Source organism: Nerophis lumbriciformis, linkage group LG32 (genome assembly GCF_033978685.3).
Source record: "Nerophis lumbriciformis linkage group LG32, RoL_Nlum_v2.1, whole genome shotgun sequence".
Classification (NCBI taxonomy): Eukaryota; Metazoa; Chordata; class Actinopteri; order Syngnathiformes; family Syngnathidae; genus Nerophis; species Nerophis lumbriciformis.
The window spans coordinates 13218863-13242135 of record NC_084579.2 but is presented as its reverse complement, the minus strand read 5'-3'; the positions used below and the strand labels follow the sequence as shown (position 1 = coordinate 13242135).

The 23273-nt window shown below is 40.5% G+C and overlaps 1 protein-coding gene across 3 annotated transcripts in view; it reads left to right on the top strand.

Annotated features, from left to right (window-relative positions):
* Positions 1 to 23273, top strand: part of LOC133574994 (mediator of RNA polymerase II transcription subunit 13-like) — a 288172-nt gene that overhangs the window by 88613 nt on the left and 176286 nt on the right. For all 3 annotated transcript variants that reach the window (XM_061927429.2, XM_061927428.1, XM_061927427.1), the window contains exon 2: positions 12934 to 13171. In XM_061927429.2, coding sequence (XP_061783413.1) covers positions 12934 to 13171 — 238 coding nt within the window. The remainder of the gene's footprint in view (positions 1 to 12933; positions 13172 to 23273) is intronic.

Sequence of the window (23273 nt, the reverse complement as noted above, 5' to 3'; positions counted from 1 at the left end):
TATTTTTTATTACATATTTTCATTATTATTATTCATTTTAATTAAACATATTTTTATGGTGGTAATATATTACTTTATATTATATTTTAGTAAAACAATTCAGTGAATAATGCTATATATGTGCGGTATCTAAGACATCACACAACTGAGCATTATAAAACTATGAAATAACATAGTTTACTATGTTATTAGTACTATAACATACTTAACAGAAAAAGGTAAAACAACTGAAAACATGTTTTATATTCTAGCTTCTTCAAAATAGCCACCTTTTGCTCTGATTACTGCTTTGTACACTCTTGGCATTCTCTCCATGAGCTTCGAGAGATAGTCACCTGAAATGGTTTTCACTTCACAGGTGTCATAGTTTTGATGCCTTCAGTGTCAATCTACAATGTAAATAGTCATGAAAATAAAGAAAACACATTGAAATGAGAAGGTGTGTCCAAACTTTTGGCCTGTACTACTGTACTATTTGTACTACAAAAAATTATTGTTTATTTATAATATTTCTTATGGAAAAAAAAATATGACAACATTTATATGAATTATAAAGTCAGGTATAAATAAATGACAATTCTTCAATAAAATGAAAGCTAAAATACAGTGGTGTACCGTTAGGGCCAGCAAGGCCTTCTCTGCTGGCCTAACATAAATCATGCTCATAGATTAATAAAAGTACATTTTAATCTACTTTCCATAAAGTATTCATCATATTCTCTTCATGTCTTATTAGGCTCCAGTGTTGCTTGTTTTTACGTTAGAGCTTTTATCCAATCAGAATTCAGCTAGCTTGTTGCCAGCGCTGTGTGAATTCTGCCGGATAGACAGTTGATAGACAGTTGCGATAGCCAATCAGATCACGAGTTGTTGACAGTAGCCCATCTAGGTAGCCTTACGCTATACGTGACCGTGATTGGATTTTCACTCGTCACTCCCAAGTGAGAATCCAATCACAAGTTGTCATTTGCGTAAAAGCAGGAAGGGGCACCGGAGCCATACCCGGACAGCAGGGAAATCATCGGTTCTCACTTACTGTATTTAGCTCAAAAAGAAAAAGTTCAGATATTTTATTAATTTATTTTTCCACATTTAATATGTTCTTTAAAATTATTTTAATTTTGACAGTACCACGCACAAGAAATAAAAAATAAATTTAAAAAATGTTTTTTTATTTTTTTATTTTTTTATTAAATCAACATAAAAAACACAAGATACACTTACAATTAGTGCACCAACCCAAAAAACCTTCCTCCCCCATTTACACTCATTCACACTCATTCGCACAAAAGGGTTGTTTATTTCTGTAATTAATATTTCTGGTTCCTACATTATATATTAATATATATCAATACAGTCTTCAGTCCGTAAGCACACATGATTGTATTTCTTTATGACAAAAACAATTAAAAAAAATTAAATAAAAAATAAAAACAACATAAGGGGTCTGTGGGACAAATTTTTAAGCGTTGACCGGTCCGCAGTTACAAAAAGGTTGGGGACCACTGGCGTAAGTTATGTTTTAAATGCTGATGCAGGTTCATGCCGAAATATAGCCCGTTTTGCACACTGTTGAGGTGTTTCAATACAAAGTCATGCACAAGTGTGTTTCTGTATAGCATTTCTCCAGCTGTGGTCATGTGGTGACATAAATGATGGTATTTTGATAGGTATTTATTAAAGTCGGACATCACTGAAGGCCTAGGTGGGAAACGCACAGCTAAAATATCTACGTATCAACATGATGCCTATTGATAATAATATTATTATAAGCTTTAAATGAAATCTGAAGAAAAGCAGCTTACCCCATCATCACCGAGGCCCTGAGAGTGTTCCTTTCTTCCCCGTGTATCCCCGCCTCATGGCGATTAACGACGATACGATTAAAGCCGGAATGATAAAAGGTGTATTTTGTTTGCACGGCAGATTGCGGCTCTGATTTTTCCGCTTAAACATGGCAATTTAACAACTCTCTGATAATTTGATTTGCAGAGTCGACAGGGCTTCCCCCTCCTATATTCCCTTTTGTGTTTGAGGTGTGAATTGACGACAAGCGATACGATAACAGGCTGATAGTATCGTTGAACGTGTGCAGGGATGTCTCACACGCGGAATAACACGATAGCTGAGAGGTGTTTTGTATGTTTTTGACACCTTATGCAACTACATCCGAGGTTCAGATGATTAGGAAGAGTGCAGTTATTTGCCACCACACAGCAATACAACAACACAGAATTGATCTGGAAGGATTTAAAGGTCCCTGCCCTTTGTTGACGATATGAAAATGTCTATCACTCAGTCTTACCCAGGGGTGTCAAACTCATTTTAGATCGGGGGCCACATGGAGAAAAATCTACTCCCCAAGTGGGCCGGACTGGTAAAATCACGGCACGATAACTTAAAAATAAAGACAAACTTCAGTTTGTTTTCTTTGTTTAAAAATAGAACAAGCACAAATGTACACATCACAATGTTGTTGGGTTCTTTTTTACACTTACATGTTGCGGTTAATCATTTATTTGTTGTTATTTATACTTTCTGAATAAATTATGTGATAATGTTCATCAGTCAACTCATTGGTGTTCATTTTTTAATCTATCAAGATAACAATTTTTTAATCAAAATCAAATTATCAATCAATCAATCAATGTTTACTTATATAGCCCTAAATCACGAGTGTCTCAAAGGGCTGCACAAGCCACAACGACATCCTCGGCTCAGATCCCACATCAGGGCAAGGAAAAACTCAACCCAGTGAGACAATGAGAAACCTTGGAGGGGACCGCAGATGTTTTTCTCTCACACACACTACTGAAACCCTCTCATTCATACTACTGAAATGTTTTCCTCTCACATACTGAAACACTCTCATACACGCTACTGGAAAGTTTTTCTCTCACACACACTACTGAAACACTCTCAAACACACCACTGAAATGTTTTCCTCTCACACACACACTACTGAAACACTCTCATACACACTACTGAATTTTTTCTCTCTCCTACACACCACTGAAACACTTTCATACACACTACTGAAATGTTTTCCTCTCACTCACACTACTGAATTTTTTTTCTCTCACACACACTACTGAAACACTCTCCTACACACCACTGAAACACTCTCATTCACACTACTGAAATGTTTTCCTCTCACACACACTACGGAAACACTCCCATACACACTACTGAAATGTTTTCCTCTCACACACACTACTGAAACACTCTCATACACACCACTGAAATGATTTCCTTTCACACACTACTGAAACGACTCTCATACACACTACTGAAATGTTCTTCTCTCACACACACTACGGAAACACTCTCATATACACTACTGAAATGTTTTCCTTTCACACACACTACCGAAACACTCTCATACACACTACTGAAATATTTCCCTCTCACACACACTACTGAAACACTCTCATACACACTACTGAAACACTCTCATGCACTACTGGAATTTTTTCCTCTCACACACACTCCTGAAACACTCTCATACACACGACTGAAATGTTTTCATCTCACACACACTACTGAAACACTCTCATACACTACTGAAATGTTTTCCTCTCATACACATTACTGAAACACTCTCATACACACTACTGAAATATGTTCCTCTCACACACTACTGAACCACTCTCATACACACTACTGAAATGTTTTCCTCTCACACACACTACTGAAACACTCTCATGCACACTACTGAAATGTTTTCCTCTCACACACACTACTGAAACACTCTCATACACACTACTGGAAAGTTTTTCTCTCACACACACTATGGAAACACTCTCATACACACTACTAAAACACTCTCATACACACTACTGAAATTGTTTCCTCTCACACACACTACTGAAACACTCTCATTCACACTACTGAAATGTTTTCCTCTCACACACACTACTGAAACACTCTCATACACACTACTGAAATGTTTTCCTCTCACACACACTACTGAAACACTCTCATACACACTACTGGAAAGTTTTTCTCTCACACACACTATGGAAACACTCTCATACACACTACTAAAACACTCTCAGCGCTCTTATTTTGGTTCAGTTTCCTGCTTGTCTCCATGAGCGCTGTTTCCCCTCAGCTGCGGCTGATTGGCACCTGGCCACACCTGGTGTCAATCAGTCGGCTGCTACTTATACCTGCCTTGCCCTCCAGTCAGTGCTGGAGTACTGTCGCTGTAAGCTACTAGCTGTACGCTGCGGACTGTTTGCAACCTGCTGTCTTCTGTTTGCTGGTTCCTGTTCGCTGTTACCAGTTCACCTGTTTTCCTGGTATCCTGTTTCCTGTGTCCCAGTTCCTGGTTTGTGTTTTTCCTGCATTTTTTGGACATTAAATCAGGTTTTCCTGCACCAAGCATGCCATCTCTGCATCTCGGGGTTCGTCACCACCAATGCTTGACACTTAGAGTCAGTCCTTTGACACGAGGTGAACTTTTGTGCAGCATTAAAAGCATGCATTTTGGTACAAATCCTGAATTGTATGACTTTTTTTTTTTTTTTTTTTTTACATTAGACTGCATTGAGATCCATTGAAATTCAAGCCCTTCTAATTGCAATTGTCGATGTTGTGTGTTTGCACGTGTTCACAAATGTGCACAGATATTTGGCAGAAATGGGGACTGGAGAGGTTTCGGTGTTGTTATTGTTAGGGGGGGGTGGGTGTTATTGCATCACAATACCCTCCCCTCTGGTGTTCACTCTGCTGTGTGGACCTTGATTGGCAAATTATGCCCAGGCAGCAAGCCATCCAGGCCAGGAGCAGGTACGCCAAGTCTGCCAGTGAATCCGAAGCGTGTCCAAAATGTCCACGCGAGAGCCACTCATCGCAAGTGACAATGCACTGCAGCGTCTCGCATGTGCACAGCTGCATGCCCAGAGCGGCCGTAATTACAAGCGAGTCCCTCCTGTAATGACAGTGCATGTAATGGGAGATATAAACATTGGCGTTGTGATAAGCCCCGGCCCTAAAATTAGCCGCGACAAGGTCAAGGATGCCACCGTCTCCGACGCCGCTCTCATAGCACGGCCAAGTAAGAAAGGCATCTGCTTGTGCTGCCTCGTCACTCGCAGTCAGTGTCAAAAAGTCCTTCCACTGTTTGACACTGCCGTCTGTCGCCACTACATCAGGAGGTGATGGAGGAAAAGGGTGGGGGTATAGAGGGGGGGGGTCATGCAACCTGTCACGGTTGGGTGGCGACGTAAGCTTAGAAGGCAAAAACGTGCAAACTTCCTATTGAATCCCAATACAGCATGGTGACATGATCTGATACAGTATACAGCTGTTTTGTGGCGCATTTAAGACAGCGTCTTTCAACCACTGTGCCGTGGCGCACTAGTGTGCCGTGAGAGATTATGAAATTTCACTTAACTGGGTTGAAAATAGAGATGTCCGGTAATATCGGACTGTCGATATTATCGGCCGATAAATGCTTTAAAATGTGATATCGGAAATTATCGGTGTCGGTTTGAAAAAGTAACATTTATGACTTTTTAAGTGGTACACGGGCGTAGGGAAAAGTACAGAGCGCCAATAAACCTTAAAGGCACTGCCTTTGCGTGCCGGCCCAGTCACGTAATATCTACGGCTTTTCACACACACAAGTGAATGCAATGTAAACTTGGTCAACAGCCATACAGGTCACACTGAGGGTGGCCGTGTAAACAACTTTAACACTGTTACAAATATGTGCCCACACCAAACAAGAATGACAAACACATTTCGGGAGAACATCCGCACCGTAACACAACAGAACAAATACCCAGAATCCCTTGCAGCACTAACTCTTCCGGGACGCTACAATATACACCCCCCGCTACCTCCTAACCCCGCCCACCTCAACCTCCTCATGCTCTCTCAGGGAGAGCATGTCCCAAATTCCAAGCCGCTGTTTTGAGGCATGTTTAAAAAAAAAAAAATGCACTTTGTGACTTCAATAATAAATATGGCAGTGCCATGTTGGCATTTTTTTTTCCATAACTTGAGTTGATTTATTTTGGAAAACCTTGTTTCATTGTTTAATGCATCCAGCGGGGCATCGCAACAAAATTAGGCATAATAATGTGTTAATTCCACGACTGTATATATCGGTATCGGTTGATATCGGAATCGGTAATTAAGAGTTGGACAATATCGGATATCGGCAAAAAAGCCATTATCGGACATCTCTATCAAAAACGGTTAGAATTCAGGTCACGCAATGTAAATGGAGTATTGTTGGCGCTTTTTGGATGGTTATTTATCGGGATTTATGGTCGGAATAGAGGACTTTCCCTTGACTCTGTTGTAAGCAGACTTTAATTTATGTTTATTTACAAGTTAGAGATGCATTTAAAAAAAAAATCCATTCGTTGTCATGAACGATAGGCAAAATAAAAATAAAAAGTGCAGTTCCCCTTTAAGGCCAGCATCGTGACATAACATAACATACCTGATTTGTTTGGCTGAGTCTGCATCCTGAGTAGAGATATCCGATAATATCGGTTAATTGCACGACTGTATATAAAGTTAAAGTTTAAGTACCAATGATTGTCACATACACACTAGGTGTGGGGGAAATGATTCTCTGCATTTGACCCATCACCCTTGGTCACCCCCTGGGACCCACTTTTATTCTTTGGCCTTTAACACTACGTGAGTTGTGTGGTCCTCTGTCCTCTGTTGTCCTCTGTGTTTTTGTTTTTTTTTAATAAATTTTGATTTCTATTTACTGTTTTAATTGTTTTTTCCCTTTAAATTATATTTATTTTTATATTGTTTTTATATTGGTTTTATATTTATTTTTTTGTTGTTTTTATTCAGTCTTTGGTGGAGCCAAGGATAATATTTTAATATTGTTTTTAATATTGTTGCGCAGCACTTTGGAAACATTTTTGTTGTTAAAATGTGCTATATGAATAAAGTGGATTGGATTGGGAGGTGAGTGGGGCATCACCCGGTAATCATTTTTGGTGATTTAACCCCCAATTCCAATTAGGGCTAGGGATTAAATCGATTAAAGTCGATTATTAATTTAGTCATCGATTCGTTGGATCTATGCTATGCGCATGCGCAGAGGCTACTTTTTAAAAATGTATTATTATTTTATTTTTTGTTTTTTTGTTTTTTTTAATAAACCTTTATTTATAAACTGCAACATTTACAAACAGCTGAGAAACAATAATCTAAATAAGAATGGTGCCAGTATGCTGTTTTTCCCCCCCAATAAAATACTGGAAAGGATAGAAATTTAGTTTGTCTCTTTTATCCGATTATTAATCGATTAATCGAAGCAATAATCGACAGATTAATCGATTATCAAATTAGTTGTTAATTGCAGCCCTAATTCCAACCCTTCATGCTGAGTGCCAAGCAGGGAGGTATTGGGTCCCATTTTTATAGTCTTTGGTATGACTCGTTATCGGTTGATATTGGAATCGGTAATTAAGAGTTGAACAATATCGGATATCGGCAAAAAAGCCATTATCGGACATCTCTAAACATAACATAACACAGTGTTTTTCAACCTTTTTTGAGCCAAGGCACATTTTTTTGCGTTGAAAAAATCCAGAGGCACACCACCAGCAGAAATCGTTAAAAAACAAAACTCAGTTGACGGTAAAAAGTCGTTGTTGCAACTGTCGGATATGAATTCAAACCATAACCATAATCAATCATGTATCACTATAGCTCTTGTCTCAAAGTAGGTGTACTGTCACGACCTGTTACATCCCGCTGTGACTTATTTTGAGTTTTTCGGTGTTTTCCTGTGTGTAGTGTTTTAGTTCTTGTCTTGCGCTCCTATTTTGGTGTTGATTGTCATGTCATGCAAATGTACTTGTGTAAGTCTTTGTTGTCGTCCAGCATCCTGTTTTTGTTTACTTTGTAACCAGTTCAGTTTTAGTCTCGTTCTGCATAGCTTTCCCTAAGCTTAAATGCCTTTTCTTAGGGGCACTCACCTTTTGTTTATTTTTGGTTTAAGCATTAGATACCTTTTTACCTGCGCACTGCTTCCCGCTGTTTCCGCCATCTACAAAGCAATTAGCTACCGGCTGCCACCTACTGATATGGAAGAGTATTACACGGTTACCTTGAAAAAATTTTTGTACCTTGAAAAATATTTGTTTACCTTGAAAATCATTTTTAACCTTGAAAAAAAAATTTTACCTTGAAAATTTTTTTGTACCTTGAAAATCATTTTTTACCTTGGAAAAAAAAATTTTACCTTGAAAAATTGTTTTTACCTTGAAAATCTTTTTTACGTTGAAAAATTTTTTTTACCTTGAAAAAAAAATTTTACCTTGAAAATTTTTTTGTACCTTGAAAATCATTTTTTTACCTTGAAAAAAAAAATTTACCTTGAAAAAAAAATGTTACCTTGAAAATTTTTTTGTACCTTGAAAATCATTTTTTACCTTGAAAAAAAATTTTTACCTTGAAAAAAAAATGTTACCTTGAAAATTTTTTTGTACCTTGAAAATCATTTTTTACCTTGAAAAAAAATTTTTACCTTGAAAATTTTTTTGTACCTTGAAAATCATTATGTAGACAGCACCGACACTCAACAACAACACATCGTTTGCAGACTATAATTACTGGTTTGCAAAAAATATTTTTAACCTAAATTGGTGAAATTAGATAATTTCCCACGGCACACTAGTGTGCCGCGGCACAGTGGTTGAAAAACACTGACATAACATACCTGATTTGTTTGGCTAAGTCTGCAATCCAGAAATATGTGTCTTCCCTTGTAGTCTGAGAAGAGTGTTAGTCTGAAATGGACACACACACACACACACACACGCACACACACACACACACACACACACACACACACACACACACACACACACACACACACACACACACACACACACGAATGAGCACATTGGACTGCAGCTGGCACTCACGGCTACATTTTCAACGGCGACGTGCTCAAGGCTGCATGCTTAAACCCAGAACGTTGCTTGGGTGTGACCATAAAAAAAACGTTGACCTTTCCGCTACTACGACATCCGCTCATGTCGTCCGTCATTCCTGGGACAAGCTGCGTCTTGCTTGTGTAGCCGTCTGCTCCAGTGAGCTCTATTGTTCATTTTTCGAACCCCCCCCCCCCTTTTTAATACAGGAAGATGTTCCAAGCGCGTAGCCATGTGAACAGGAAGTCTGCGAGCATAATTGGATGGCTTGTGTGCGGTTATTGATCGCATTTAGATGTTTTCTTTCATGTGAAACACAAGCGGCGTAAAGCTTCGCTGCACTCACGTTATTGATTCATGCTTAGCGGTCGCGTTAGATCGCGGCGTGTGTGGAAATATAGACACACGAGCGGGGCGCAGACCTCGGGGTCAAGAGAGCAATCTTAGGCCGCGTTCATGTTGGGGTCAATTAAAAAAAACGACTGTTCGAGGCTCACGCTGACAAAACGATCACGGTGACTGCACTGCAAAAAGTCAAGTGTTCAACAACAAGAAAAAACAAAACAAAAATTAGGGGTATTTTATTTGAATTTGTATTTTATTTGAACTAAGCAACACTTCTCTTTGTTTATAATGTTTATAATGTCTATTTTCTATTTCCTGCTGGATCTACTCCCTATTTTATGCTGCTGCTGTCACATATACTGTATATACTGTAATATTGTACATGGTCATTGGTATATATTGTATATACTGTATGTTATTGACATAATATAATATATCTGTATATATAGGGCCTCACCTGCCATCATGGAAAGAAAAAAATGTAAAAAGAAAACAAATTAATTAAATTGTTATATGTATTCAGTGATTATACTATAAAGTTATTTTCCATTTAACTTCACCAGTTTTAGATTATTTTTATTCAAAATCGCTGAATTTTCACATTTGCCGTTCAAATACTGAGAAGAGACGGTGCGGTGATCAGCAGCCAGTTGAGGCACATCACTCAATTGTGCCTCAACATGGATTGCGGACTCGGCTAAGTGCTGGCCTGCTGTGCAGTGAGACCGTATTGCTATATGAACTATATTATGCATTTCCATAGTTTAGTTAGCTGAGGTATATAATGTACAGTGTATTTTGTCAACAACTGTATGTGTGTAACGCATTTCTTGTGCTGAGCAATCATAAAACTGCTGCGAAGACGCACTGTGTGAGGCTCGCAGTAATCCCGCCTCCTGGTGCCGGTTAATGCACCCCCGCCGCAGAATGCACCCACCGACGGGAGCGCCACTCCAACCAAAGCCCACACCCAAACCCTCCACGTGCAAGACCGAATCCACCCAAAAAAAGTCACTTAACATGAAGCCAAAAAGTGCAAAAACAACAATGCTCGCGCCGGAGGAGCTGTGAACGACTGCAGGGACACAACATTAGGTACACCTGCAGACTGCAGCACGGATTTCATATTTCATTCATTCACAACTCCTCCAACACGAACACCACTGTTCCCGCACTTATAAGTAAAGGTTAGACCATAATAAAATTTTTTTAATTAAATGTGCTTTTTTGTGTGCTACAGTTTGTATGTGTAAAGTTAAAGTTAAGTTAAAGTACCAATGATTGTCACACACACACGAGGTGTGGTGAAATGTGTCCTCTGCATTTGACCCATCCCCTTGATCACCCCCTGGGAGGTGAGGGGAGCAGTGGGCAGCAGCAGCGCTGCGCCCGGGAATAATTTTTGGTGATTTAACCCCCAATTCCAAGCCTTGATGCTGAGTGCCAAGCAGGGAAGAATGCTGGTATGAGCTTTTAAACATAACCCGTTAACTGCTGCCAATCAAATGGTGAATAAGATACTCTTTAGGGTTCATATGTTTGTAAATCTGACTGTGATGAAGTCAGTGCCTCACCAGTCATGAACCTCACCGCACGTCACTGCTGTACACATATTATGTATATATTCGTATATATGTTAGATTTTTTATCGCTATATTAGTCTATTTATACCTGCATTGTCCTTTCCATCCTTACACTTTCCATCATTGTAACTGAGCTACTGTGTTGAACAATTTCCCTTGTGGATCATTAAAGTTTGTCTAAGTCTAAGTCTAAGTCTATTATCTGCCAATAGAACGAGAAAATTCGGCTTATCAAGACTTTCCAAAACAAGTAAAATTAGCTAACCTCAATGAACCCAAAAATACCTTAAAATAAGTATATTCTCTCTAATAACAAGTGCACTTTTCTTGGTAGAAAAAAAAAGTGACCTTTTTGCTCAATATGTTGAAAAATATTCTTAATTGAAGTAAATGCTAGTGCCATTATCTTGACATAATGATATGCATCATGATTTTTTTTTTCATGCATGAAGTAAAAAATTATTACCGTATTTTTCGGAGTATAAGTCGCACCGGAGTATAAGGCGCACCTGCCAAAAATGAATAATAAAGAAGGAAAAAAACATATCTAAGTCTAAACTATGAAAAAAAACTGCGACTTATAGTCCGAAAAATACGGTACTTTAAAAAAGTAGTTTTATACTTGTGAGTAGAGTTGTCCGATAATATCGGCCTGCCGATATTATCGACCGATAAATGCTTTAAAATGTAATATTGGAAATTATCGGTATTGTTTTATTAATTATCGGTATCTTTTTTTAATTTTTGTTTTATTTAAATCTGTCATGTCTGAGTGATCATGTTTTGTTTTGGTCATGTTCGGTTTTGTTTTTGGACTTTTTGTGCACTTTTGTTTTGTTTTGTCACCATAGCAACCATTAGTTTTCACCTGTCACGTCACGCACTTGTTTCACGTTTTGAGTCACGCACCTGCTTTCACTGATCATGTCTATAGTATTTAAGTTCATTGTTTTCAGTTTGTCGTTCTGACGACATCCCACAATTATGCTCTACACACTCTTCATCCTCTTAGATCATGCTTCATGTCCCATGCCAAAGTAAGTTTTTGTTCCATGTTTATAGTCTTTTTGGTTTCATAGTTTGTTCTCCGCCATTGTGCGCGCCTTTTGTTTACTTCTTTTTGTTTTAGTAATTATAAAATAAATTATGTACTTACATTCCCGTCTCGCCTGAGCCAACTTTCCGTTGCATCCCGGAAAAGCAAACACCCAGGACCAAGTCATGACAAAATCAACATAAAAAACACAAGATACACTTACAATTAGTGCACCAACCCAAAAAGCCTCCCTCCCCCATTCACACTCATTCACACAAAAGGGTTGTTTCTTTCTGTTATTAATATTCTGGTTCCTACATTATATATCAATATATATCAATACAGTCTGCAGGGATACAGTCCGTAAGCACACATGTGGTGCTGAATTTCCCCCAGGGATCAATAAAGTACTTTCTATTCTATTCTATTCTATACATGATGGTGCGTGCTGCTGGTCCACTAATAGTGCTAACCTTTAACAGTTAATTTTACTCATTATCATTAATTACTAGTTTCTATGTAACTGTTTTTATATTGTTTTACTTTCTTTTTTGTTCAAGAAAATGTTTTAAATTTATTTATCTTATTTTATTATTATTTTTAAAAAGGACCTTATCTTCACCATACCTGGTTGTCCAAATTAGGCATAATAATGTGTTAATTTCACGACTGTATATATCGGTATCGGTTGATATCGGTAATTAAAAGTTGGACAATATCGGAATATCGGATATCGGCAAAAAGCCATTATCGGACATCCCTACTTGTGAGTGTTGATGACACAGCTTTGCAACAGTTGATATTCTAGTTTCAAGCATGTTTTACTCAATATAGGTCATCAAATCTCAGCAACAAGCTGTAATATCTTACTGAGATCATTTAGGACCAAAACCCTTAAAACAAGTAAAACACTCTAACATAAAATCTGTTTAGTGAGAAGAATTATCTTAAGCAAATATCACCCTTATTTGAGATATTTAATCTTACTTAGATTTCAGTTTTTGCAGTGTGCGGAACGACTGACCCTTTCTATCTCCACCAGGCGGATTTGACCGGCATCAAATGGCGTTGCTACAGTTTCCGCGGCGGCGGCGAGTACGGGCCGGTGATCTCGGCGCCCGCCCAGGACGACCCGGTCCTGCGCAGCTTCATGCGCTGCGTGCAGGCCAACCTGCTGTGCGTGTGGCGTCGCAAGATCAAGCCCGACGCCAAGGAGCTGTGGATCTTCTGGTGGGGGGACGAGCCCAACCTGTCGGATGTCATCCATCACGAGCTGGAAGGTGAGCGTGACGAGGAGGAGGAGGGAAAAGCCATTAATGTGGTGAAGGATGAAGTCGCTGCTTTTTTTTTTGCTATTCATCTACAGTGCTGTGCAATAGTCTGAGGCAGTACCGGTACCGGTACTAAAATTACTTCGATACTTTTCGGTACTTTTCTAAATAAAGGGGACCACAAAAAATTGCATTATTGGCTTTATTTTAACCAAAAATCTTAGGGTACATTAAACATATGTTTATTATTGCAGGTTTGTCCTTAAATAAAATAGTGAACATACGAGACAACTTGTCTTTTAGCAGTAAGTAAACAAACAAAAACTCCTAATTTAGTCTGTTGATAGTAACATATTGTGTCATTTATCATTCTATTATTTTGTCAACATTATTAAGGACAAGTGGTAGAACATGAATTATTCATCAACTTGTTCATTTACTGTTAATATCTGCTTACTTTATCTTTTAACATGTTCTATCTACACTTAGAATATAATAGAATGGACTTTATTGTCATTATATTTGCATATAACGAGATTAAGGACTCCAACTTAAGGTGCGGTCGTGGGAACAAATATGGGATAAAAAATAAATTACACAAGAAGTAATAAAGATAAAACTAAGAATTGAAATAAATAGACTACTATCCAATAAAAATAATGAGCAATCCTGTACAATATATAAAACAATATACCGTACAAAATACTTGTAATAATCACTTATTATTCCGTTGTTTGATACTTTACACTAATTTTGGAAGATACTACAAATTTAGGCATCAATCCGATACCAAGTAGTTACAGGATCATACATTGGTCATATTCAAAGTCCATATTTCATATTTCAGTTTTTTCAACATAATATAAATAAAAAAAAAACGAAAGAAGATGTTGTGATGCCAAAAAATATAGACGTAATCATAGTAGTATCGCTGTTAGGATTGAGTTCAAGGGTGGACCCCGGGATGCAGAGAATGGAGGCAAGGTATGCGATAAAAAATGAAAATATTGAATAAGTCCAAAATGGTAACTAAGGGTGATGGGGCAAAAGTGCACACCATGGGAAATATAACAAAAGTAGTCTCTTTCAGAGGTTGGCGTAGCAAAGGTCAGGACGCACACAGCATGGCAAAAACTAGTCCTCTCAAAACAAGGTGGCTAGGAAAACAAAAACACAACGGGGTCAATATTACAGAAATATGCAAAGGCAACATACCAGGGAGGCAGAATGAAGGTAGCACATGTCAGAGCGTAGTTCAGGAACAATAACCGGCAGGGACCAGCTGGCGGAGACGCGCTTAAATGCTACCAGGAAGTGATTAGCAGCAGGTGTGCCTCGTTGGGGACAAAAGACTGGGGAAGAAACTAAAAAACCAATAGAGAAGGCAGGGAGAAGACAACAAACATAACAGTACTCCCCCCCTTAAAGGACGCCGCCTGGCGGCTTACCTGGCTTCTCGGAAAAACGTTCATAAAAAGCAGTAGAGAAGGCAGGGAGAAGACAACAAACATAACAATCGCTCCTGTACTTGGTATCATTACAGTGGATGTCAAGTGTCGATCCACCAATGGCGCTTGTGTCATGATCCGTGGTCCGGATCATGTTTTGTCTTTTCTGTTAGTTTTGGACTCCTTTAGTTCCTGTTTGTGGACCTCTGAGTTGTTACCATGGCTACGTATTATTTTCACCTGCCTCTTGTGTTCGGGACGCTCACCTGTTGCTAATCAAGAGACATTATTTAAGCCTGCCTTTGCCAGTCAGTCGGTCTGGCTTCTTTGTTCGCTTCACACTACGGTTACGTAAGTTTTGCTTGCCTCCTAGCCCATGCTAAGTACTTAGCTTCCATCGGGTTGTTTTTCTGTTTTTGTACCTCTTTGAGTTTTTCAAAATTAAATCATGTTCCTACCTGCAAGTCCTGTCCGGAGTCGTCTGTTTGCATCCCGGGAGAACGAACTGCGCAGTAAGCTGCAACCCATCCATTCCTTGTCCTGCAGGGAGGATACTTGTAAGAAACTTACTTTATTTGTCGCCATGGAGACCCAGGATTAGTGATTTAGAAGTAGCTAAAACACTGCCGACAGCGGCTGGACTTTAGCCTCTAGCTAGCTAGCCATGTCTTAAAGCACCTCTTCCGGTGGGCGTTTCAGTGTTATAACTTCACCTTTATAGTTAGTTTTTAAGCCAAAATTCGTCTGTTCTCCCTTTTCTGTCTACACACTGTGTCTGCTTGTAAGTACTCCGTGATTGTGCGCTGCCGAACATGCTCCTCTGCTCGTAAACCAGCAATGACTTGACATGACTTCGACGCGGGCGCGGGGGTTGTGGGACCGGTACTTTTTAGAGGCTGTATAGTACCGAAAATGATTCATTAGTATCGCAATACTATACTAATACCGGTATACCGTACAACCCTAGTCTGAGGCCATCATTAGATTTGTTGTTCAGTGTACATTTAAAACAAAAACAAATCATACAATTTAAAGTTCACTCAAAGACAGGAAAATAATGCAACGGGAACAGGAAATGGAACTTTTTGCACTTTTTTTGTGATTGTTCCTGCCGAAAATGCCTGAATTAGCAGCAGCTTTTTCAGAAAGTTCAAAAGGTTGCTGTGTTTTGAGGCTTTTTTATAGTCAATAACTTTGAACTAAATTTGTCAAGACTTGGACTATGGTGCAGTAAACTGCATGGATTGTTTTCCCGAGATGCAATAGAAACGGACCGGACAAGGCGTGAAGGTGAATACATGTTTTAATTTATCTATAAAAAGTGCAAACAAAAGGCGCGCCCAAGGCGGAGAACAAACTTGGCTAAGAAACAAAAACTACCGCAAAGGCAAAACTATGGACATGAAACAAAAGACTCGCTAAACGTGACATGAATAATCCAAAACAAGGCATGAAGCAGTAAACATGGCCTGAAGCAGAGTGATACATAACCAGAGTGATGACGCCAGGACGACCGACAGAAAATGACAGGCTTACATAGTCATGTGGTGATTGAAAACAGGTGCATAAGTCCAACACTTGAAACAGGTTAAACTAATGGTTGTCATGGTGACAAAGCAAGGGAATGAAAACAGGAACTAAAAGAGTCCAAAAACCAACAGAACATAGCCAAACAAAACATGATCAAAAGACATGACAAAATTGTTATTTTATGTGTTCCTTGTAGGGTTGTACGCTATACCGGTATTAATACAGTACCGTGATACTAATGAATCATATTCGGTACTATATTGCCTCTAAAAACAAATACTGCATTGATGTTTTACTCATTTTATCCCACACAGACTTAAAAGTAGAAAGCAGTAAAACCGCATACTGTACTCAGAGCTCATTGTTAAATGACTGTACTGTTTTAATTCATTATAATTACTAGTCTTAATAACTAATTATAATTACAGCAAGAAACACCACTAAAGGCAACTTGTGGATGACAAAGCAGACAGTTCCGTCGTCCACAAGTTGCAGACATTCTCCGTGTATGTTTTACCTTTTTACGTTCACGTTAGGGGTGTAACATTACACAAAAATTTCGGTTCGGTACGTACCTCGGTTTAGAGGTCACGGTTCGGTTCATTTTCGGTACAGTGATAAAACAACAAAATATACATTTTGGGGTTATTTATTTACCAAATTTGTAAACAATGGCTTTATCTTTTTAACATTGGGAACACTATAATAATTCTGCCCACGTTAATCAACATTAAACTGCCTCAAGTTGTTGCTCGGATTAAATAAAATGACAAAACTTTTCTTATATATAAAAAGTGCAACATTAAACAGTTTCAAGTCAACTGCTTAATTTATTACAGCATTTGGGAAGCCTGAAGTTGATTTTTATTATGTAAATGTGATATTTTTATCAACATGTGATAGCAGGGACCCTGCCATTCTAAACTAGGCTGCTGCATTACTAATGATTAATGTAACTATAGCTGGAAAAATGGTACAATAGCAATAGGAGAGACTATTTATCCCTGAACACCATGGAGTTCATGTCGTCCGATGCCGATAATTTCCGATATTACATTTTAAAGTATTTATCGGCCGATACTATCGGCAGTCCGATATTATCGGACATCTCTAGGCAGTATGTTACTAATTTGCGTGTTAAAGGTCTACTGAAATGCGATTTTCTTATTTAAACGGGGATAGCAGGTCCATTCTATGTGTCATACTTGATCATTTCGCGATATTGCCATATTTTTGCTGATATAATTTAGTAGAGAACATCGACGATAAAGTTTGCAACTTTTGGTCGCTGATAAAAAAGCCTTGCCTGTACCGGAAGTAGCAGACGATATGCGCGTGACGTCACAGGTTGTGGAGCTCCTCACATCTGCACATTGTTTACAATCATGGCCACCAGCAGCGAGAGCGATTCGGACCGAGAAAGCGACAATTTCCCCATTAATTTGAGCGAGGATGAAAGATTTGTGGATGAGGAAAGTGAGAGTGAAGGACTAGAGGGCAGTGGGAGCGATTCAGATAGGGAAGATGCTGTGAGAGGCGGGTGGGACCTGATATTCACCTTGGAATGACTAAAACAGTAAATAAACACAAGACATATATATAGTCTATTAGCCACAACACAACCAGGCTTATATTTAATATGCCACAAATTAATCCCGCATAACAAACACCTCCCCCCTCCCGTCCATATAACCCGCCAATACAACTCAAACACCTGCACAACACACTCAATCCCACAGCCCAAAGTACCGTTCACCGTTCACAGCTTATATATTTCCCCAAAGTCCCCAAAGTTACGTACGTGACATGCACATAGCGGCACGCACGTACGGGCAAGCGATCAAATGTTTGGAAGCCGCAGCTGCATGCGTACTCACGGTACCGCGTCTGCGCATCCAACTCAAAGTCCTCCTGGTAAGAGTCTCTGTTGTCCCAGTTCTCCACAGGCCAATGGTAAAGCTTGACTGTCATCTTTCGGGAATGTAAACAATAAAACACCGGCTGTGTTATCCGGCACAACAGTCAGGGGGTGCATTCTACGGCGGGGGTGCGTTATCCGGCACAACACCTGCCGCAATACACCGCTTCCCACCTACAGCTTTCTTCTTTGCTGTCTCCATTGTTCATTGAACAAACTGCAAAAGATTCACCAACACAGATGTCCAGAATACTGTGGAATTTTGCGATGAAAACAGACGACTTAATAGCTGGCCACCATGCTGTCCCAAAATGTCCTCTACGAGACGTTTTCAGCAGGATATTCCGCGCGAAATTTAAAATTGCACTTTAGTAAGCTAACCCGGCCGTATTGGCATGTGTTGCAATGTTAAGATTTCATCATTGATATACAAACTATCAGACTGCGTGGTCGGTAGGAGTGGGTTTCAGTAGGCCTTTAATAAGCAACTACAGTAATTCATGGTGAATATGTTCCCCATACTAAAGTGTTACCAACAAAACAAAACATTGTAAAACAGTAGAAATCTGCCATGCCTTACTGTGTTAAATTGTGTGTAAAAAAAGGCAGTTACAACACAAATGTTAGTGCTGCTTGCTTCTGCACAGTACTTTTATTATTATCATTATTATTATTACATCGTCTTGTCATCCGGCATCACGTCCATGGTTTACGGCGCGCATTGAAATTGTCATGTTTGTACTGTAACGTGCAAAGTGGCGAAATGCGAGTGTTTCCTTTTAGTGGCAGCTCAATGCACTCGTGCACATTTGATGTTAAGCTTGTTGTCTAACACACAATAGGCTCTCGCCGCGCGAGCAGTCGAGTCCTCGGCGAGCTTTGTGTTGTTTGCTTAAGACGTGTATGCGCTTTTTTTTGTGCCGTCTAGTCCTTTTATTGGAGCCTCCTACCATATAGCACCTATCTATAATGTGTTTGCTTTGCAGCTCAAGTGTTTATATGCTGCCGGGGTAGGCCGCACTATAAAGAAGCACTGTGTGTGTGTGGAAGCATCACATGGAGCTATCGCACTTGGGAGACTGCTACTGTCAGCGTTATTGCCCCTATTTATAGAAACATTTGCATTATCTCGCCATGCACGTGTGTCCAAATCCAACGTATCGACTAAGCCGCGGGAAGACAGAGCACGAGGGGGGAGGCAGGAGAAGGGATTATATTATTCCGGCTGTGCTTTCATTAGAACAAGAGGAAGGGGAAAAAGATGGTCGTGGATGCAGAGGTTGTGGCGAGATAGCCGGAATGTGCCATGAAAAGGAGCTTTGAAGGCGCGGATGCTTGACAGATGTCGGCTGAGAGTCTTTTGTTTAAGCGTGTGTAATGCAGACGGCTTCTTTTGTACATTGATATTGTTGTTGCAGACTTGCAACTGCCAGCAGACAGCTAATAGCGCGGTGCGACTGTGCGGCGTGGTGGCTGGGGGAATAGACTCAGCGTGGTGCACAGACACAAATTGGGCTTTCAGGAGAGACGGGTATTGTGCGTGCGGCGGAATGTTTGCATTGTTTCACTTGAACTACTGAGCAAATACACCGGATGGTAATAAGGGGCGGGCTGAGAACTGACTGATGAGGCAACATAGAATGCACCTGCAGAAGTGCACCATCAGCTTAAAAGGGGTCATACCATCCATCCATCTTCTTCCGCTTATCCAAGGTCGGGTCACGGGGGCAGCAGCCCAAGCAGGGAAGCCCAGACTTCCCTCTCCCCAGCCACTTCGTCCAGCTCCGAGGCGTTCCCAGGCCAGCCGGGAGAGATAGTCTTCCCAACGTGTCCTGGGTCTTCCCCGTGGCCTCCTACCGGTTGGACGTACCTGAAACACCTCCCTAGGGAGGCGTTCGGGTGGCATCCTGACCAGATGCCCGAACCACATCATCTGGCTCCTCTCGATGTGAAGGAGCAGCGGCTTTAGTTTGAGTTCCTCCCGGATGACAGAGCTTCTCACCCTATCTCTAAGGGAGAGCCCCGCCACCCGGCGGAGGAAACTCATTTCCGCCGCTTGTACTCGTGATCTTGTCCTTTCGGTCATAACCCAAAGCTCATGACCATAGGTGAGGATGGGAACGTAGATCGACCGGTAAATCGAGAGCTTTGCCTTCCGGCTCAGCTCCTTCTTCACCACAACGGATCGATACAGCGTCCGCATTACTGAAGACGCCGCACCGATCTCACGATCCACTCTTCCCTCACTCGTGAACAAGACTCCAAGGTACTTGAACTCCTCCACTTGGGGCAAGATCTCCTCCCCAACCCGGAGATGGCACTCCACCCTTTTCCGGGAGAGAACCATGGACTCGGACTTGGAGGTGCTGATTCCCATCCCAGCCGCTTCACACTCGGCTGCGAACCGATCCAGTGAGAGCTGAAGATCCTGGCCAGATGAAGCCATCAGGACCACATCGTCTGCAAAAAGCAGAGACCTAATCCTGCAGCCACCAAACCGGATACCCTCAACGCCTTGACTGCGCCTAGAAATTCTGTCCATAAAGGTTATGAACAGAATCGGTGACAAAGGGCAGCCTTGGCGGAGTCCAACCCTCACTGGAAACGGGTCCGACTTACTGCCGGCAATGCGGACCAAGCTCTGACACTGATCATACAGGGAGCGGACCGCCACAATAAGACAGTCCGTTACCCCATACTCCCCAAAAGGGGTCATACGAGGATTTTTATTTTTCTACATTTAAAACGCTTCCCTATGGTCTACATAACACGTACTAGTGTTTTCACAATTTTGCAAAAATTTAATTTGACACAATCTTCAAGGTGCTTTCTGACTGTTTCTTCAAAATATGCCGTTTTTAACCTGCTCAGTGGCCTTGTGATTAGAGTGAAGTGAATTATATTTATATAGCGCTTTTTCTCTAGTGACTCAAAGCGCTTTACATAGTGAAACCCAATATCTAAGTTACATTTAAACCAGTGTGGGTGGCACTGGGAGCAGGTGGGTAAAGTGTTTTGCCCAAGGACACAACGGCAGTAACTAGGATGGCAGAAGCGGGGATCGAACCTGCAACCCTCAAGTTGCTGGCACGGCTACCAACCGAGCTATTCCGCCCCAAGAGTGACTTCAAACCCCGACCGAGTCATACCAAAGACTATAAAAATGGGACCTGTTACCTCCCTGCTTGGCACTCAGCATCAAGGGTTGGAATTGGGGGATTAAATCACCAAAATGATTCCCGGGCGCGGCCACCGCTGCTGCTCACTGCTCCTCTCCGCTCCCCGGGGGTGGAACAAGGGGATGGGTCAAATGAAGAGGGTAATATCACCACACCTAGTGTGTTTGTGTGACTATCAGTGGTACTTTAGCTTCCATCCATCCATCCATCCATCCATTTTCAACCGCTTGTCCCTTTCGGGGTCACGGGGGGGTCGCTGGAGCCTATCTCAGTTGCATTCGGGCGGAAGGCGGGGTACACCCTGGACAAGACACCCTGGACAAGTCGCCCCTCCCCCAACACAGATAGACAGACAACATTAACCCATAGTGTCATGTCTGTGTGATCATGTTTTGTTTTAGTCATGTTCGGTTTTGTTTTTGGACTTTTTGTGCACTTTTGTTTGTTTTGTCACCATAGCAACCATTAGTTTTCACCTGTCACGTCACGCACCTGTTTCACGTGTTCAGTCACGCACCTGTTTTCACTAATCATGTCTGTAGTATTTAAGTTCATTGTTTTCAGTTTGTCTTTCTGGCGACATCCCACATTTATGCTCTGCATATTCCTGACACTTGTTTTTCATGTGCATCTTTCATGCTGCTACTTTAGTCCAAGCCAAGTAAGTTTTTGTTTATTAATGCTATAGTCTTTTGGTTTCATAGTTTGTTCTCCGCCACTGTGCGCACTTTTCGTTTGTACTTTTTTTGATAGTAATAAACAATCATGTACTCACATTTCCGTTGCCTTCTGGAAAAACTAAACCCATGGACCAAGTCATGACACATAGGGTTCAATATGATGTGGGTCCACCTTTTGCAGCTATTACAGCTTCAACTCTTCTGGGAAGGCTGTCCACAAGGTGGCGGAGTGTGTTTATAGGAATTTTCCACCATTCTTCCAAAAGCGCTATGGTGAGGTCACACACTGATGTTGGTGGAGAAGGCCTGGCTCTCTCAGTCTCCATTCTAATTCATCCCAAAGGTGTTCTATCTGGTTCAGGTCAGGACTCTGTGCAGGCCAGTCAAGTTCATCCACACCAGACTTTGTCATCCATGTCTCTATGGACCTTGCTTGGTGCACTGGTGCACAGTCATGTTGGAAGAGGAAGGGGCCCGCTCCAAACTGTTCCCACAAGGTTGGGAGCATGGAATTGTCCAAAATGTTTTGGTATCCTGGGGCATTCAAAGTTCCTTTAACTGGAACTAAGGGGCCAAGCCCGATTCCTGAAAAACAACCCCATTTAACTTTAAATTTGTGGACGGTCTTATTCACGTTCTAAAGCCCTCCCCCGGGCTTTGACTGAGTCTCCCCTATCAGCCATGTTGTAGTTTTTAGTACTTCAATGGGGAGCCTACAGACCGATATAAGTTACAACTATACGCGACTTTGTAGTTAGAAATGGCAACAACGGAAGATGCATGTGCACATACGAGCCAGTCTACCACCCGACGATAGGATAAGAGCTTCAAGAGGTGGTCACCTGAAGTGGTTTTCACTTCACAGACGTGCTTGAAGCTCATGGAGAGAATGCCAAGAGTGTGCGAAGCAGTAATCAGAGCAAAGGGTGGCTATTTTGAATAAAACGAGAATATAAAACATGTTTTCAGTTATTTCACCTTTTTTTTTGTTAAGTACATAACCCCACATGTGTTCATTCATAGTTTTGATGCCTTCAGTGACAATCTACGATGTAAATAGTCATGAAAATAAAGAAAACGCATTGAAATGAGAAGGTGTGTCCAAACTTTTGGCCTGTACTGTATATATATATATATATATATATATATATATATATATATATATATATATATATATATATATATATATATATATATATACGTATATTTTCATATATTATTAATATATTAAAAAAACATACTTTCTACCAGTCTATCACATCATTAAAGGAGAGTGTCATGCCACATATTTGCACACAATAGTAAAAAAAAAAATACTACTGCTAAAAAAAACAATAAAACAGTCCACCTTAACAC